The 18,395-nt window shown below is 34.3% G+C and overlaps 4 protein-coding genes across 5 annotated transcripts in view; 2 read left to right on the top strand and 2 right to left on the bottom strand.

The window, feature by feature from the left end:
* On the bottom strand, positions 1-1,125 carry LOC104734059 (B3 domain-containing protein At5g38500-like). Its single transcript, XM_010453566.1, has one exon. It carries the CDS (start codon positions 1,123-1,125, stop codon positions 1-3), a length of 1,125 nt encoding a protein of 374 aa, XP_010451868.1.
* On the bottom strand, positions 1,620-5,268 carry LOC104732993 (RHOMBOID-like protein 9, chloroplastic). Of its 2 annotated transcripts, none has more exons than XM_010452599.2 (7): positions 5,121-5,268; positions 4,286-4,703; positions 4,016-4,184; positions 3,759-3,924; positions 2,667-2,837; positions 2,435-2,589; positions 1,620-2,034 (listed from the first exon to the last, which is right to left on the bottom strand). In XM_010452599.2, the coding sequence occupies exons 2-7, from the start codon at positions 4,689-4,691 to the stop codon at positions 1,779-1,781; spliced, it is 1,323 nt and encodes a 440-aa protein (XP_010450901.1). In that variant the 5' UTR covers positions 4,692-4,703; positions 5,121-5,268; the 3' UTR covers positions 1,620-1,778. The 2 variants fall into 2 exon arrangements, with proteins under 2 accessions (XP_010450901.1, XP_010450902.1); XM_010452600.1 differs by lacking the exon at positions 5,121-5,268 and adding an exon at positions 5,014-5,114.
* On the top strand, positions 14,592-16,645 carry LOC104732992 (pheophytinase, chloroplastic). Its single transcript, XM_010452597.2, has 6 exons — positions 14,592-15,056; positions 15,125-15,236; positions 15,317-15,410; positions 15,675-15,858; positions 15,974-16,043; positions 16,125-16,645. Exons 1-6 carry the CDS (start codon positions 14,734-14,736, stop codon positions 16,434-16,436), a joined length of 1,095 nt encoding a protein of 364 aa, XP_010450899.1. The 5' UTR covers positions 14,592-14,733; the 3' UTR covers positions 16,437-16,645.
* The window catches only part of LOC104732991 (tryptophan synthase beta chain 2-like), a 3,645-nt gene continuing 2,927 nt past the window's right edge, over positions 17,678-18,395 (top strand). Inside the window, exons 1-2 of the mRNA XM_010452596.2 lie at positions 17,678-17,920; positions 18,048-18,372. Of these exons, the coding sequence (XP_010450898.1) occupies positions 17,851-17,920; positions 18,048-18,372 (395 nt within the window). The 5' untranslated portion in view covers positions 17,678-17,850. The remainder of the gene's footprint in view (positions 17,921-18,047; positions 18,373-18,395) is intronic.

The raw sequence follows: 18,395 nt of genomic DNA, 5'->3' as shown, positions 1-18,395 counted from the left end.
TTAGTATGTCTCAAGAGCAAAGCAGAGTACTCCACGGCACCTGAAAGTCCAAAGACTGATCTTGTCGTCCTTTTTTAAGTGGTTACCCTTGACGACATCGTTCCACCCCCAGTTCAAAGCGTAATTCAAGGTCCCGTGTCCACTGTCTTTCTCCATCGCCCATATCTTAAAACGCACACCCCACTTTTCACATCTTCGGTTCACAAAAATCGCTCCAACACCAATATTATCATCGTCGTTTTCCTTGTATTCGTCTTTATTTATGGCTCGATACTCCCCTGGCGTCAAGAAGTCGTTCCTGATGAGCTGCTGGAATGGGATTAAAAGACGACTCTGGCCTGATTTCACATCACTCGCTTTTAGACCCTTCTCAAAGATCAGCAACGGGTTTGCGGCATCAGCTCCCATTCTTCTCATCACCTGAAAAATCCACTCCGGTGCCTCTGTACTTGTCCTCCTTGGGAAAGAATCAACCTTTGCTTTCTTGAAATTACCGCCCTTCCTCTGTTGCACGGCACGCCTCTTGCGGCTTGTGGTGTTCTCTTTTAGGCATGGTTGGTAAAGAGGGTCGTTCGTCTCTGTCTTCTCTGACTTAGCCGTGTTGTAACCGAGGAGTAACGTAGGGTAATTGTAACAACGAAGGTTCAGGAACGATGAAGACATAGAAGACGACGACCCATCAAGATCATCCAAGTTTCGTCGTAGGTTTTTTACCAATTTCTTCATGTTCTTCTCAGAGAGTCTCGTCGCATCATCATTCTCTCTGCGGTAGTCATAACCTTCACAGACGATCTTAGATTTCCCCTTCTTTGCACGTAGCTCTGCATCATACACCACAGGCTCATAAAAAAAACTAGGGTTTTGTTTTTTTTCCCTCTCGTGAACATCGAGCGATGAAGAAGAAGACATTCCAGAAGTCCCATTAGGGTTTTGTTGTGTGTATCTTCTCTTCAACAAAGACGACCTTTTCTTCCTCGGGAAAAGATAGAAGAAACTCTTCTCGCGATCCTCTTCTCCACGACGACGACGTTGTTCTTCTTCCCAAACCATAACCGCAGTATCCGCAAGTAAAAACAAATTCGACCACATATCCTTACCTGAAACCGTGAGATGATTCGTACTCATGGTGATCGATTTCAAAGAAACTCAAAAAGTTGTGCGAGTGAAAGACGTGATCAGGAAAAAAGGAACTTGTTATTGAGAGGAGGAGAGAAACGATCGAAACTGAAGAGAAAGAGTGCTTCTGTTGCCTTATATACTTACATTAGGGGTAGGGTTTTTTGTTTTTTCCATTCTTCTTTTGAGTTTAGTAGTTTAATTATTGTGATTAGTAACTAATTATAGCCGTTGTGATCAAGTTAATTAATATGGATGCTTAGGGTATAATTACGATTTTGTCCCTATTAGTATTTCCTTTTCTCCGAGAATGAAAAGAGAAGTAGTGAAAAAAATTTAGGAAGTTTCTTTGGAGCCTCGTTGTTTCGTTCCATTTTTAAAAATTTTATTCTACTTTTTGTTTATTATTTAAATGGTTACCCTGGACGACTTCGTTCCACAATTTAAAGGTCTCAAGATCTAGAGTCCTCTATCTCCCATAATAATTGCATAAAATAGGTAAAGAGAAACCAACAAAACTTGAGATATATATAAAAAACCAAAGGGTGAGAGGAATACAATACACAAATTTTCTCAATTTGCTTATCAGTACTCACATTCAGCTTTCTACTACATAACCAAACCACACACAAGTCTCTTTATATAGTTGTCTTGATGATACACTAAATGAGGGAATATACAACATCATCGTACGTTGGGAAGTCCAATGGTCCATCCCCAAGGAGTAGCACAGAAGTCACAAGAACCGCGATAAAGATTGTGAAAACCAGAAACGATTTACAGGGATCAGCATTCTTCTCTTTCTCTGGTCCAACCGTCACAGTCCCTTCTTGTCTTTCACTTCCTCTTCCAAGTTGAAGCACCGGACAAGTGAAGAATCCGTACACAATCCCGGCTATAAGTGCTCCCAGATTAGTCCTGTCACGACTCATATGTTAGAAGCAAAACACACCATCCCTGATAAGATGTTCTCGTTTAAGTTTCACTCAAGACTATAGTAACTAGCCTAGGTGTGCTGCAGCTACACCAGCTCTATAACAAACCAACCTCAGGTTAGTTCTCTTGGTAATCAAGTCTAGTCTATGTTGTCAGTCAATTGAATAAAACAACAAGTTTAGCGGTTTGGTTTGTATAAATCCTGTTTATGATCCATTGATCCTACTACTTACCAAAACAAAGATCGAAACTATGATGAAAAACCAAAAAAGAAGAAGTATCATATGATTCTTTCTAATGAATTGAGGCTGCTTAAATTAGGTATTTAATCGTAAAAATTGCTGAACAAGAAACAACTAGCTGATGGATGTTGGAAGCTTACCAGTCATCAATTGGGCCGAAATGGCTTAATATGAGACCAAGTCCTGTCATAATAATGGCCTTCTGAAACAAGTCCTCATATTCATCGCTTTTGATCATCTCCTTGTTCTGATTTTGGTCAACGAGCCAAGCTCCTATTAAAGCAAATGCTGGTCCCTGCACCAACCACGATTAAGAACAGTAACAGATAGTGCAACCTGCGAACATCACATGGGACAAACTAGCTAACTTACAGTTCCTCCAACTGTTGGATCTGGTGTATGCAGAAAGCTCATGAAATTACCAGAGACTCCTCCGAGAATGTAAATGAGACAAAATGTGATTAGTCCATAGTCACGGCAGACTTTTGGTCCAAAAGTAAGCAGAGCCCAGGAGCTAAGGGCTACATGAGGAATCCCAGAGTGCTGTAACGTACAATAAAAGTGATTCAGAGACAAAAAGGAAAAATCACATGAAACCAAGTCATCAAGAGTACTAAATGTGGTATGTAAAAAAAGATGCAGCGGCATGAGAAAAAAAAACAATATATACTTATAGTTTTGAGTTTTGACAGTAAATTTGTCTTGAGTGTGTTTTGGTTGAGTGTGTTTTTAAAACAGTAAAGAATGGGAGAACAGACCCAATTTGTTGGTCTTGTACCAGAAACATGGGTGTGACCAGTCTCCACCATTCTCCAGCAATGATTAAATCATTTATCTTTGCTCCATATAACAAAGGGAGTGATAGCAGTCCCATATCGTTATTCCTAACTGGCGCTGCCGCTTCAAACAGACACACTCCAACATTTATGGATGCTAATATGCTCCTGCAATTTTAATGGAGACAATAAAAGAGATTTTTAAGCATCAATAAGAACCTTGTGGCATGACGAACAAGAAGTGATTAAGAGTTCTTACACAACATAGAAGTTCAATGCATCTTCTGATTGATCATCACCATCAAGCTGATGGAAAGGTTTAGTATTGCTTTCGACACCAGTCTTCTTCCTCAATCTGCTTGCTACTGAACCACCTTCTGATTTTGCTACTTCCAATGTAGACGGTACTAAACCTTTAGATTTTTCATCTGAGAGTCAAATAAGTGGCATTAACAGAAAGAACACCGGACAAGATCAAGCAACAAGACACCAAATTCAAGAATATTGTATTAAGAACATTGTATTATACCTTTTTTTAGTTTNAAGATGCAGCGGCATGAGAAAAAAAAACAATATATACTTATAGTTTTGAGTTTTGACAGTAAATTTGTCTTGAGTGTGTTTTGGTTGAGTGTGTTTTTAAAACAGTAAAGAATGGGAGAACAGACCCAATTTGTTGGTCTTGTACCAGAAACATGGGTGTGACCAGTCTCCACCATTCTCCAGCAATGATTAAATCATTTATCTTTGCTCCATATAACAAAGGGAGTGATAGCAGTCCCATATCGTTATTCCTAACTGGCGCTGCCGCTTCAAACAGACACACTCCAACATTTATGGATGCTAATATGCTCCTGCAATTTTAATGGAGACAATAAAAGAGATTTTTAAGCATCAATAAGAACCTTGTGGCATGACGAACAAGAAGTGATTAAGAGTTCTTACACAACATAGAAGTTCAATGCATCTTCTGATTGATCATCACCATCAAGCTGATGGAAAGGTTTAGTATTGCTTTCGACACCAGTCTTCTTCCTCAATCTGCTTGCTACTGAACCACCTTCTGATTTTGCTACTTCCAATGTAGACGGTACTAAACCTTTAGATTTTTCATCTGAGAGTCAAATAAGTGGCATTAACAGAAAGAACACCGGACAAGATCAAGCAACAAGACACCAAATTCAAGAATATTGTATTAAGAACATTGTATTATACCTTTTTTTAGTTTGTCAAGATAAACACTCAAAGAATCCAACTCTTTATCCGCATTGGTTTCAACTTTCTGATCAATATCATCATCACCTGCTGATATAGAAGGCTTCTCATCCTCGTTCCGAAGTTTCCCAAAGTAAGAATCCAACAGTTGAATCCTCTTTTTTGTAACCTTGTTCTCTGATGACGCCCTAACCAAGCATAATTTACCTCTTAGTGAATAGCAATACGGGATTGGTTTTTTACAACTCTTCATCCAATAATCCCTGCCAAGCGTGGTTGCATCAGCCATTGTTCTATGTTTCAGAACATTACTACTACGACCAGATGAAAAACGTCTTGAACCATTTGAATCAAACAACACTTCTCCTTTACAAGGAACTTCATGGTGAAGAGGAAACAGTGCCATTTTCTTCAGGTCCTGTCAAATAGCAACATGTCATCATCATATATCTCTTCATTCACCAAAACCCAAAGCAGAATTTAACAGAAACATACAAAAACACAAACTTTAGAAATGCATATAACAAGTTAAAAAAAAATCGAAACTTTAGCTCAGCCCTCCTAAGATAATCACAGAAACCTATTTGGGATACAGAGATCAGATTCAGGACAATCTCATTGGGGCATTTAATCAAACAACAAATGGGCATAACTTTTTCAAGAACCCATCAACGAAACGAGTAACAAAAGCCAAGCTCTCTGAAGTGAGAAATTGTCTTCTTCCTCACCGTTTCCTTCAGACTTGTCCTCAATTAACGAATTCGAGAGAGTAGAATCGAAAACAACTGGGAAATATCAGAAGTTTGAGAGAAAAAAAAAAGGTGATAAGCTTTACCTTTGAACCCAGAACCTGATCCTATCTATCTTAAAGATTGAAGATTTGTGGTTGCGAGGATTAGGAAAAATTGGAGTTCGTGTAACGAAGCAGTGTCTTATGAAAATTACGTTTAGAAACAGAACCTAAAGCCACCAAAATACATTACTTTAATTTAATGGTTCAAATTTGGTCGCTTTGGATATTTTATTGCTGACACAAAAAAAACGCACCGGATATTTTTTTCATGAACACAACCGAGTACCACCGAGACAGGCATGGGCAATTTGGATATTTGGTTCGGTTCTAAATAGATCCATACGATTACTTTAGATTTCCGATTCTGGGTCAGCTCTGTTATTTTCTCGGTTCAGTTCTGGATATTCAAAATAGGATATATTTTTTTAAAATGGTTAAATTTGAATAAAATTTGATTGAATTTTGATAAATATATCTAAAAACTACTGGATATTTTTGGTTATTTGGTCTAAATATTTGATATTTATTGATTTATAATTGTAATTTTGGTAATTGGATTATATCAAATATAAACATAATTAATATTTTAGATCTACAACTTTATGTTAGGTATTTCGGTACCCATTCGATTCTCGATTCAGTATCGGTTCAATTTTGGTCTTTTTAGTTCTCAAATTTACTATCCATTCAGTTATTTTGTCACAGTTTTTTTTTTTGGTTTCGTACTTTTGGTCTGGTTTTTTTTGTTTTTTTGTCGAAACCATCCCATATATTAAGTTCTCGGAAACAGACTCTCTTCATGAGAGAGCCAAGGGGGAGCCGATGAGCTTACATGGGAAAAACAGAAACCGCGTGTTCTTGCACATTTCGTAAGTTTATCAGCACATTTAGGAATATGTCTAATGCTAAAATTGACAAAACGATCCTTGAAAATAGGAAAATTCCCCAATTCCGAAGAAAAATTCGGCCAATCCTCAACATTGGATGTCATTGCTAGTAAGTCCGCACAATCTGTCGCGAAGAGTACTCTATCCATATCTAGGGTCAAAAGGCACTCCATGGTCCAAATGAGGGTGTCTAACTCTGCATGTAGAGGGGAGAGGCTCCTCCGCATTCCTTTTAACCCCATGTGCACGATCCTATCCCCAATGGACGCAATCCAGCCATGTCCACTCCTATCCATGTTTGTGTGCCAAGAACCATCGATAAAGCATATAAGAGTGTCTTGTGGGAGTGGAGTCGGAGAAATCCTTGATTCATCTAGCCCAGGCGCTAGGTCTTTAGTGTTCGCTCTTCTCCATACCTCTTCTTCTTTTATAGCTTTTTCCAATGTGTCTTGCGGAAGTTCATAGAAATTTTCAAACACTTTCTTGTTTCTTTCCTTCCATATGTACCACATCATCCAAGGAAATGGCCTCAAGTGATCTGCGAGATCACCAAGGTCTTTGTCTCTCCCATATAGAAAGTCCAGGTTACTATATAGGAAAGGTGAAGGGAACACCAAAGGATGGGAGGGAATGGTCGATAAAGCCCACACTTGGCGTGCTGGAGGGCATTCGAATAGCATATGATTGATAGTTTCCTCCTCTGCTCCACATCTAGGGCAACCCTTGTCTCTACCAATATGGCGATAATTTAAACGTTGGCATACAGCCACGCATCCAGTCACACATTGCCACACGAAGTGCTTCAGCTTTCGTGATGTTTTTAACTTCCATGCTTGCGCCTTGAGTGTAGTAACACTAGGACCCTGAACAGGGAGGTCGCCAGCAGGACGAGAGATAGCTCTCGCGACTTCATATCCAGACTTAACAGTATAATTACCTGACTTTGTCAAAGTCCAAGAGTATCCATCTCTCGAGGCTTTTAAGCTTGGTTTGATCCCCAAGATCAGGATAATTTCTTTCGGGGGGAAGAGTTCCCGAAGACGCTCCACTTTCCATGTTTTCGTATTAAAATCAATCAGTGTGTTAACACAAAGAAGGGGATCTCTTACATTCGTCAGCCCTAACGGCGGTCGAGCCGGTGAGTCGGGGATCCAAGGTTCCGTCCAAATGCACGTGTTGAAACCTGAGTTGATGGTCTTCCGAATTCCATGCACTAAAACTTGTTTTGCCGCCAACATACTCCTCCATCCGTACGAAGGTTTGTTTGATACTTGTATTTCTAGTGGGCTTGAGTAGCGGTAATACCTGCCTTTGAGAACTCGACTCAGAAGGGAATCTGGATATCGTAGTAGCCTCCATAGCTGCTTTGCCAGCAGAGCTAGATTAAACTCTTCTAGTGTTCGAAAGCCTAGCCCGCTTTCCGAGAGATCATTACACATCTGCTCCCATGAAAGCCAATGTAATCCTTTACTATCAGCTTTATTACTCCACCAGAAGTTGGCAATAGCACTACTTAATTTGGAGTAAATAGCTTTTGGTAAGAGGAAACACGACATTACATATGTCGGAATTGCTTGCGCCACTGATTTTATCAAGACCTCCTTTCCTCTCTTAGAAAGGGATTTTGAAGTCCATAAGTTTACCTTCTTATGAAGCCGATCTCTTACAAAAGAAAATACTTGTGCTTTTGACCCATGAATCTTCTTGTGATATCCCGACAATATATTTGATCTCTTGTGATATCCCGACAATAGATTTGATCTCTTGTCGTAAAGGGTTCAGAACCTCGGTGCCAAACATTATCGAGGATTTGGAAAAATTGATTTTCTGTCCTGACGCCTCGCCATAAAAGCGGATTATGTCAATAATTGTTTTACATTGTCCAGGCTCTGCTTTGCAGAAGAATAAACTGTCATCCGCAAAAAGTAAGTGGAAGACCCGAGGGCTTGCATTTGAGATGCGTAATCCCTGAATCTTTCCTTCTTGTTCTGCATTCTTGATTTCTGCTATTAGGGCCTCAGTGCAGAGTATGAACAGGTACGGAGAGATTGGATCCCCCTGACGTATTCCACGAGTTGCCTAATCCAACCCTTTTGGTCTGGTTATTGTACCCATGACTACTACTGATTCACAAAGTACAACTCAAGAATTGACCATTTGGTTTGTTTTTGCAGATGCCCCTTTTTTCTTTCAATATATTACAATTATAAATGAGTAATATATATTATGAAAAAACCAGGAATTTTTTTTTTCATTTACACTCATTCGACAATCAGAGTAATGGAATCAAAGAATAATAACTGATCCTAGAAGAAAAAAAACTAAAACCCTAAAAAGGATTCTGATGAATAGTTATAATCCAATGAAACAAGATACCAAAAGACTTAAGAGAATATGGCTTAATTTTGATGCTTACATACAAAAGTAATTGAGTGGAAGCGGCACAAAATATGATTAAAGAAAATTTGACGTGGAGACAGGACGGGAAGATACATACACATAAGTTTTTTTTGTTTTTGTTTTTTTTTTTTTTTGTTAAAGTACATACACATAAGTTGCGATGATAATTGATAAATATTGAAGACTTGCTTTTATCATGAGACCGAGTGTTGAGGTTTATTCATTATCAATTGCAATGCAGAGTCTTTAATTGTAACATCCGCTTTCTAAAGTTACTATGTACCTACTGGCGGATAAATCTATTCAAATAAATATTATAAATAATATTGAGATTTAAGATTTTTTTGTGTAAAACAAAATCTGTAATTAAAATTTTTTTTTTTCATTTATTTAAATTTTCGTTTATTTTGTGTAAAAATACGTTTCATCCATAAACTATTTAAAGATAAAAAAAAAATTCAACGTAATGGAGAAAGTTTTAATGTCCTTTTGTGTTTCTAAAATCAAATTCACATCTTTTATTTTTCACATCGTTATCTACATCATTATGCCTTTAAATAGATAAAGCAATATTTTTTTTTGACTAATCGATTTAATTTAAACTAATTCTAAGTGTAAAAATGCAATGCATGAGAAAAATGTATAAAAAGTGGTAATTAATCAAAAAGTGTAGTTCTGGTGAAAACTTATAGAAAAAATGATTGTCTAAAGTTTTAAAAAAAATCCGCAACATGGATACCATGTTAAGATTGATGAGTCACATATATTTAAATAGTTAGAATTTTTAAATAGGAGACAAAGTTTTTGTTTTTCAAACAATTAAATTAATGAATAGATTTAAAATTGTTTGTGAAATGCTAATTGTTACCAAGCGTCGATACCTCAATTGGTAAAGATTCTCTGGCAAAGTCTAGAGGTCGCTGGTTCGAGGGACGACGCTTGGGAGGGAACCATATAAAATGTTCTGGTCCCTGGCCAGAGAGGATGTACGGACCTAGGCCCGGAACCTCTTAGTAATTAAAAAAAAATGTTAATTGTTTATAAGATTATATTGTGATAATTAATTTTTAATACTTGGATAGTTATCTGATTTTTTTAAACCAGAGAATAAGGCCCTGATTGGTAACGGCTGTTAATCTTGGCTGTACAGACTTTCACTTTAAAATTTTAGCTGTAGAGAATTGGGCTGTAGATGCTTTGACTGTAAAAACTTTAAAATCTTTAACTGTTAAAATTTGATTGTTTATCAAAAACTTTTAAAGCTGTAGCTATTTTGACACTTTTACACCATTATTAATGATGATGATGAAAAAAAAAAAAATTCTTATTGAAATGGATCTTAAAAGAAAAAGAAAAAATAAGAATAATTAATTTGTAAAAATATAATATGTAAAAAATATACATATATTTTTGGAGAGGTTTTAAATATAAAAGGGAGAAAGAAAAGAATGTTTTTAAAATTATTTAGTTTTACAGCCTGAATTTGACGCTTTAAAATTTTTGAGAAAACAAGGAAGGATAAAAAAGAAGTGGCTTTTAAAGCTTTAAAAAAATTAAAAACAATGAAAGTGTGATTGGTAAAAATATGGCTGTTAGTGCTTTAAATAATTTTAAAGTCTTTAAAGTATGTTACCAATCAGGGCCTAAGTTTTTGCGTTTCAAAAAGTTAAATAGGTGAATAAGTTTAAATTGTTTGTTGTATCTAATTTACTTTTATGATTATTGTGATAATTTATTCAGTTATCTTTTTTTTAATATAGTTGAATAGTCAGCAGACTTTTTCAAAATAGGAGAATAACTTTAGCTTTTCAAAAAAATAAATAGATGGTTTATAATTTTTTTGTGAAATCTAATTTACTTTTAATAATTAATAGGTTATGTAAGTGATAATTAAATACATTTTAGGATTTTAATAGTTGATTAAACCTTTCCTTTTTAAAAACTAATAGAAAAAACATTAACTCATATATTTCAATGGCATATTTATGTAAATAATAATGAGAAGTAATGGTATTTATTCAAATGGTACATAAGCTTTGTGAGTGCGACACCTCAGCTTTTTGGTGAGAGTGCTTCTCTATTAATATATAGGGAATGATTGTGAGGTGTGGAGCAAACCAAAAGATTAAATTTTAATTGATTTTTTGTTCAATTACATTTTGGTTTACTATAAATAAACCAAAAATTCATAGTATTCCCCATAAGTCGACGCCTCCTCTCTATATGTGTTATTGTCGACGTTTTTCTGATCAGAGAGAAGGAGAAAACAAAATAGAACTCTTGGTTATTTGGTGTGAAGGAGAAAATGAAAGAGATAAGCTTTTTTCTTAGAGTAAAGAGAGAAACATAACTATCATGGTTTGGGAGAAACATGATCCGACTGCTCAAATCGTTTCAGAAAGTATTGATTTTTGGTAAGGTTGTAGCTAAGACATTTTCATAGATTCTTTTTTTTTTCTTTGTGGAATCACATTTGAGTTAATCCTCCATAAGATATATGTAGTTTCGTGGGATGTGTTCTCTTAGTCGCGAATTGAGACCAGCGGATGTTGGAGGCTTGATTTTAGATTTGTCTGAGATCCGATCGTTACGAGATTTTGTGGGAAGCATCAAGACGTTATAAAGATTCTAATATTTTCTTCATCAATTTCTCAAAGAATATCTAACTTTTTTTTGAAAAAAATTTGCTAAATGGTAATTTAAGAATAATTGACATATAGTTATAGAATGCATTAATTCAATTATTTATTTCTAATTTCCCTTCTAATTAATATAAGTAGTAATCAATTGCTTTTTAAGGGATAAAATTTATTGTCATTGAAAAGATGATTAACTATGTAATGTGTATACCTCATGTGGATAAGATAAAATTGTAGTAGATGTAGAACTCGCCATTTCGTAGTTTCGAACTGGAACCGTATTTGCTGGACACCGCCAACTGCTTACGTGGGCTTCAAGTGTTTTCCATTTGCTTTTCTTTCATATGAATTTTTTAATAATCGGATTTAGAGTTCACACACTCCATCTTCCAATACAATTTATTTGTATATTACATGATAATAAAATTAGATTTTAATTCTATGCACTCAATCCCATGAGTAACATTTATAATTTTCAAATAAAAAAATGTTCATAGTATCAAATTTATATCCTACTTAATATTTCTTTTTAAACTAAAAACTAATAAAACATAATTCTCAAAGAAAAAACTGAAAACTAATTTTATCTCATATTTGAAAATTAACAATAGCTTAAATATATTTGTTTTAAATTTGTTATCTCATACGTAATAGTTTTACTACTTGTCCAACTAATTTTAAATAAAATTATACTAACATTATCATAAGTTAATCAAAAATTCAAAGACGTTATTATGAGATTTTTTTTTTATATGTAAAGTGAGTATGTACAATCCTTTTCTTTAGGATTAATAATTGACAGTATAATTTTTTAAATTATAGTATTATAGTAATTAATTGTATAATTTTCTTAATTATTTTTCTTTATAGAATTAGTAATTTAAAATTAGAATTAGTATTATTTTTTATATACATATATGAACTATCTTTTATATTTATTAAATTGTTTAAATTTTTATTTTCTTATAATTTACAAATATGTTAAAACAAAGTTTTTGTATAACACATGACAAAAAAATTAATTGTTAAAATTGACATGTGTCGCGATCACATGAGTTACTAACTTTGAAAACCAAAGTTTATATAATAACATAATATTAAATACGCTATCAAATCATTTACCGATTGAAAAACTTAAACAATTTACATTAATTTCTTATTTTGATTATCTTATTTTTCTTATATTATGTTAATCACTAAGTTTAACAAATTAAACCTTTGTATACTTTAATCACTTTTATATATAAATTTTGTTTTACTATATGATTATAATAAATAATAATTGCAATTAAATTGCAAATATTTTTCTTATTAACTGCACATATTTTCCTATTTAATTAGTAATTTAATAGATAACTTTCCTATTAGAATTAGTGATATAATAGATTACTTTTGGTTTTATATACTTTTCAAAAATATTAATTGTAATCCTTTTCTTTTTATTTTTTTTAATTTTCCTACAATTTGTTAAATAATTTTTCTTTTCACACATGTCAAAATAATATTGATATACATGTGATTATATAAATTACTAACTTTGGAAACTAAGGTTTCTATAACAAGATTACTAAACAAAATGATAGAAAAAATAATTAAACCTGAATCTTGTGATTTTTTAAAAGATCATGATCAAACGCCGGTTGGTTATATGCATCAACACAATCAACATTATCTTCAGCAGATGTCTCTTAATAATTATTTCATATCTCATCCTCATATTCTTTTTCTCTCAATTTTGGAATATATTAAAAAATAATTATCAGTAAAAATATACATAAAAATATAAATTAAGTTTACCTTAATGGATTCTACCCAAAAAAACGTTTACCTTAACGATGACTAAAAAAACTATGATCCATCTAATCAACGACATCGACGTTGCTTTATTCTTCTCTTCAACAGTACTGCCTGGGAGAATGTTGATTGTGGCAATTGAAATCAACTACATAGCAATGTCGATGAACACAATCATACGTAGTTAACTACAGAATAAAAGAGACACATATTGAACTTTAACAAAAAAAAAAGAGGAGGCAATTCGAAAGAGAATGTTTAATTAGTCTTAGAATTCATATCTTGGCACAACAACAAACTCACGAACACAGTATCCAGTAAAACTGGCTTCTTGAGTTATCGGTGTAGATCTCTTACTCAAAAAGTAGCAGATGAACACATTTTTACCAAAACAAAAATCATCTTTTCTAGTAAACGATGACTTAAAAGTTAAAATGCAAACCCTAAATTGAGAATAAAGCTTAGTTGAGTTAACTAATATAAAGACTCTCTCTAGTACTAAATCTGACCTTGGTAAAATTGGATCTTGAAAATTACATTAAATTGCGAAAATTAGGCTTTTATATCAAAAATTTGAAACGAAAATATTCTGACACAATATCTAGACGCAGCATCTAAATGATGTTCATCTGTGTTTTTGGTCATCCATCCAGAAATTGTATCTGGATGCAGTTATGTATGTTTTGTAATTTGATATTTGTAATTGGATATAATATATTTAAAATGACCTAAAACCCATTTATTTTTGGTTGAAGATGTTATAGTAGTTTTAGTTTTATTTTTAACATTTCAAAATTAGATTATCTTGTTTTGACGGTAAAATGAGATTTTGCGGTTTTGGCAAAAAACGTGATTTTGCGGTTTAGAAGGGAAAACATAATTTTACGTTTTGTATTTTTTGAAGGAAAACATAATTTTACAGTTTTGGTGGGAAAACACATTTTTGTGTTTTTGGCGGGAAAACAAGATTTTACGGTTTTGGCAGAAAAACAAAATTATGCGGGGTTTGCAAGAAAATATAATCTAAGGTTTTAGCGGGAAAACGAGATTTTACGGTTTTGACGGAAAAACGTAATTTTACAGTTTTGCGTTTTTGGCAGAAAATTGATATTTTGCGGTTGTGGCGGAAAAACAAAATTTTACAGTTTTGGCAGGAAAACATAATTTGTGGGTTTAACGAAAAAACATAATTTTGTTTGTTTTTGCGGTTCTTGAGGAAAAGTGTAATTTTTGCGGTTTTGATGGAAAAAAGAAATTTTGCGGTTTTGGCAAAAAACGTAATTCTGCGATTTTTGGCAAGAAAATATAATTTTACAGGTTGGTAGGGGAAGAATTGGGATTTTTGAAATGTGGGTATATTAAATTTTAAAGAAATTTTTTATAATTATTTAATTAAAATAGAGATATTTTTGACTTTTAACTCATCCAAACTCTTTAAAATAACTCATTCAGAAATTCAAATATTTTGAAAGAGTTTTTAAAATTCATCCAAATATCTCATCTAGTTCATGTTCTTAATTGTTACTAAACGAATCACAACATGCATCTGCATCCAATTAGTGCGTTTGGTGAAAACAACATAAGAAATAAAAAATTTTCCAATACCTTTTTTTTTTTTTTTTTTTTTAACTTTGGTCTTATCATCATAAATCATGCCACGTGGAACTTTCCATTCAGTCCCGAAACCCAACGTGTGGTTGTTGTTGTCCTACGGGATTCGCATGGTCTCCTCTCCACCTCCTCCACTTCATCTCAATTTTAAATATTGAAGCGCTTGCTTGGTTTAATCGAATTAGCTGTTAACCGGTTTGTACCGAAACTACTCGAACCAGTAAGAGCCATTGATTGGGAAGAACGATAGCCACGTAAGATTCATCATCTCTAATGGCAGGATAACAACATTGAAGAAGAAGCAAAGAGAGAAGAGAGACAAAGATGAGAGCTCTAACATGGACGGGATTAGCGCCGCCGTCAACGGTGCTATTCCGGACGACGACTTCGACGGTTACCTTACGACGGATTAGTCTTCGGAGAGATCGCGTCTGTGTTAGAGCCACTGCTTCGTCTTCAAGCGCGGCGGTTTCAGGCGTAGAAGCGGTAGAATTGGTAGAGATAGGAGAGAGAAGTAAGGAATGGAAGTGGAAAGGAGAATATTCCGTCAACTACTTCGTGAAAGATTCGCCGGAGGAAGTTACTCCGGCGAGTCAAACTGTTCTTTTGGTTCATGGCTTTGGCGCTTCAATTCCTCACTGGCGAAGGTAACAACTAGAACACTCATGTCTTAAGGGTGAATGTATGAATAACAAACTAAACTTTTGTTTTGCAGGAACATAAATGCTCTGTCTAAGAACCATACAGTGTATGCGATTGATCTACTTGGGTTTGGTGCTTCCGACAAGCCACCTGGTTTTAGCTATACAATGGAGTCATGGGCTGAAGTATAACCATCTTTGAAACTACTCTGTTTTGATGAAGTGTTTGTGGTTTGTTTGGTTTATTGACTTTATTTTTGTTGCAGTTGATACTCAACTTCTTGGAAGAAGTGGTTCAGAAACCGACGATTTTGATTGGTAACTCTGTTGGAAGCCTTGCTTGTGTCATCGCTGCCTCAGGTTTTAAGCCCTTTTCACTACATTACTTTGTCTCTATACGTCTAATATGTACTTCAAGTAAAAGAGCTTGTGCTTGAGCTATCTTATGTTTTTTTATGAGATATAATCTGGTTAGGCATCTATGGTTTATCTTATGTTATAAAGGATAAGAAAGTGTAGAAATGCTTAAGTTTTAGCTATTGATTGATCAGTCTCATGTTGTATGTTATCCGCTAACTACTGAGACTTGAGTGTGTGTGTGTGTTTGACATTATAAAAAAAAAGAAACAGAATCACAACAAGATCTGGTGAAAGGTCTTGTTCTATTGAACTGTGCTGGTGGTATGAACAATAAAGCCGTCTTTGATGACTGGAGAATCAAGCTGCTGATGCCTTTACTCTTGCTTATCGACTTTTTACTAAAGCAAAGAGGAATTGCTTCTGCACTCTTCAACCGCGTAAAAGACAAGTATGTCATACTTCACTTTATTGCCGAGTTACAAATAACACCCGTGTTTTTTTGCTTTGACTTTGAAAGGATTTAATCGAGAGCTCTAACACATTGATGGATGAACAAAACGCAGGGAAAATCTGAAGAACATCTTGACAAATGTTTATGGGAACAAGGACAATGTAGATGATACGCTTGTAGAGGTATTGTCGTATTACTCATTCTCAAAGACAAAGAACTAATGAAACTTTTATTGAATCTTTATGTGAAAAATGTTATGTCAGATCATCGCTGGACCAGCAAACACCGAAGGTGCGCTAGATGCATTTGTTTCAATCTTAACGGGTCCACCTGGACCTAACCCGATTAAGCTGATTCCGGAAATATCCAAACCGGTTCTTGTCTTATGGGGAGACCAAGATGGACTAACCCCTCTCGACGGTCCAGTAGGTAAGTACTTCACATCCCTTCCGGATCAGTTACCTAACTTCAACCTCTATGTTCTACAAGGCGTTGGACATTGCCCACAAGATGATCGCCCCGATCTTGTCCACGAGCGTCTCCTTCCATGGTTGGCTCAACTTACTTCCACCTAGTTTTGATTTGCTTGGCGGTGTACACTTGTTTATAAATGTTTATGTACGACTTTTTGGAAAAAAAGACAGCATCAAAATAGTATCATGATTAACGGTAGAGCACAGAAATTAGTTACCAAGTTCTTGACACATAATTCGTGGTGTCTGAATGTACCAAGTTTGTAAGCAAGTCGGAGAGGTTGTAACTTGGTGAAAGAGCTTTTACTTTATGGAGTATTAAACTAATGAAGATATTTTTAAAAAGAGGCAACATAAATGTGGAAGCTATAAGTTCAACTCAATTGTACATTACCAAAATTGACTGAACAGAGTCAATGTGAAAGCAAGGTGAGCAGATAGGCTTATCTAACAAGCTCAATGGCATTGAAGTAGAGAGTAATAGTAGATGAGAATTGTGAATATTGGTACGTTCATATATTTGTTTATGGACTGGAAGATATATAGTACTACAATTTGGCAGTTGATTTGTTGGTTAATGAATGTTGAAATTGACGTGTTGGTTAATGAATGATTAATTGGCCATCTACAACTTTTTGTTGGTAAGTAAAAGAAGCTTTATGAGCTGTTAGAAGCTATTTTGGCCACACATCTACCAATTTATTGGTTGTTGAATCTTTAAAAGAACATTCATGATGCAATACCATCAAACTTAATGAAAACTGAAAAGGATGCATGTAAAATTATTTGAGCTAGAGACTATAATCCAAAGAAAAATTGAAGCTAGTTTTAGACTTTTTAGGACTATCTACTAAGATGACGTTATCTTAAAGAAAAATCCGCACAAACCGCTTAGCAATGTGAGGATGCATTTGGAATCACACCCCAAGCTTAAGTTACCTAATAAAATATATGTATATATATATATATATATATATATATATATATCATTGACCATAATATAGAGAGCTTGAAATCATGAGTACAACAAAACAAAGAGTCAAAAACAGTCAAGGTCTTGCCTTCTCAATACTTTTATTTTGTGTTGAGGAATATGATGTTCAAAAGAATCTCTTTTTTTAAGAATCTCTTTTTTTTATAATATATAGTTTTAATAGTTTTCATTAAGTAATTGTGATTAATTTTAACTTGTTTAGGCACCTAGCGGTAGAGATTGCATTCAACTTATATTGATTTTTGATTATCAATGAGAGTTGCACCATGGTTACTTTTCTCAATTTTCGTCAAACGTTGAGGTCAACAAAAATAAAAATAAAAATTAAGAAGACAAAACAAAATTGTATTAAAATGGTTGGGTGCCGGGAAGTATTCGTTGGAGTATGACTATTTAAATGCTTCACCAATCTCTCTCTATGACTCTAAAACTCTATAGTCATCAAAGCTTTAAACTATATTATCTTTGATAAAATCTCTAATTCATATCTTTGAATTTGAACTGATAGAAGAAACCAAAGAAATGGCCTCTCAATTTCTCTCGTCTCCAAACCCATTCACTAAATCAGTCTCAGCTAAAGTATTTTCTACTGGTAAGTGCACTTTTGACCTTGATTCTTTTAAGTCAAAATTTATTCTATTTTGTTTCTTTTTTTGGCATCAAAGTTCAATATTTGATGTCTTGAGATTGATTTTTTTTTTTCTTTTTCTTTTGGTTAGGTGACTGTCAAGGATTGAATGACTTAACTCTGAAAAGAAGATCAAATCAAGCAACAAGGGTTACTAACGGATTTAGCTTAAGAGCAAAAGCAGCTTTGGGATTCGTTGAGATTCCAAAACAGTGGTACAATATTGTCGCTGATCTTTCAGTGAAGCCTCCACCACCGTTGCATCCCAAGACTTTTGAACCGATCAAACCCGAAGATTTGTCTCATCTTTTCCCCAGTGAGTTAATTAAACAAGAAGCAACACAAGAAAGGTTTATTGATATCCCTGAGGAAGTTCTTGAAATCTATAAGCTTTGGCGTCCAACTCCTCTAATCAGGTTCTTTTTTTTTTTTTTTTTTT

Source organism: Camelina sativa, chromosome 12 (genome assembly GCF_000633955.1).
Source record: "Camelina sativa cultivar DH55 chromosome 12, Cs, whole genome shotgun sequence".
NCBI classification, from domain to species: Eukaryota; Viridiplantae; Streptophyta; class Magnoliopsida; order Brassicales; family Brassicaceae; genus Camelina; species Camelina sativa.
Note: the sequence above shows the minus strand (reverse complement) of the source record. Positions and strands in the feature narration are given on the sequence as shown.

Excerpts from the sequence above, each read along its gene's own strand:
- LOC104734059 (XM_010453566.1), bottom strand. The coding sequence starts at position 1,125 with ATGAGTACGAATCATCTCACGGTTTCAGGTAAGGATATGTGGTCGAAT.
- LOC104732993 (XM_010452599.2), bottom strand. The coding sequence starts at position 4,691 with ATGGCACTGTTTCCTCTTCACCATGAAGTTCCTTGTAAAGGAGAAGTG. Across the intron at positions 4,185-4,285 it reads TCTTGACAAACTAAAAAAAG|ATGAAAAATCTAAAGGTTTA; the intron begins GTATAATACAAT and ends TTTGACTCTCAG. Across the intron at positions 2,838-3,758 it reads TGGTCACACCCATGTTTCTG|CACTCTGGGATTCCTCATGT; the intron begins GTACAAGACCAA and ends TGTACGTTACAG.
- LOC104732992 (XM_010452597.2), top strand. The coding sequence starts at position 14,734 with ATGAGAGCTCTAACATGGACGGGATTAGCGCCGCCGTCAACGGTGCTA. Across the intron at positions 15,057-15,124 it reads TCAATTCCTCACTGGCGAAG|GAACATAAATGCTCTGTCTA; the intron begins GTAACAACTAGA and ends TTTGTTTTGCAG. Across the intron at positions 16,044-16,124 it reads TAGATGATACGCTTGTAGAG|ATCATCGCTGGACCAGCAAA; the intron begins GTATTGTCGTAT and ends ATGTTATGTCAG.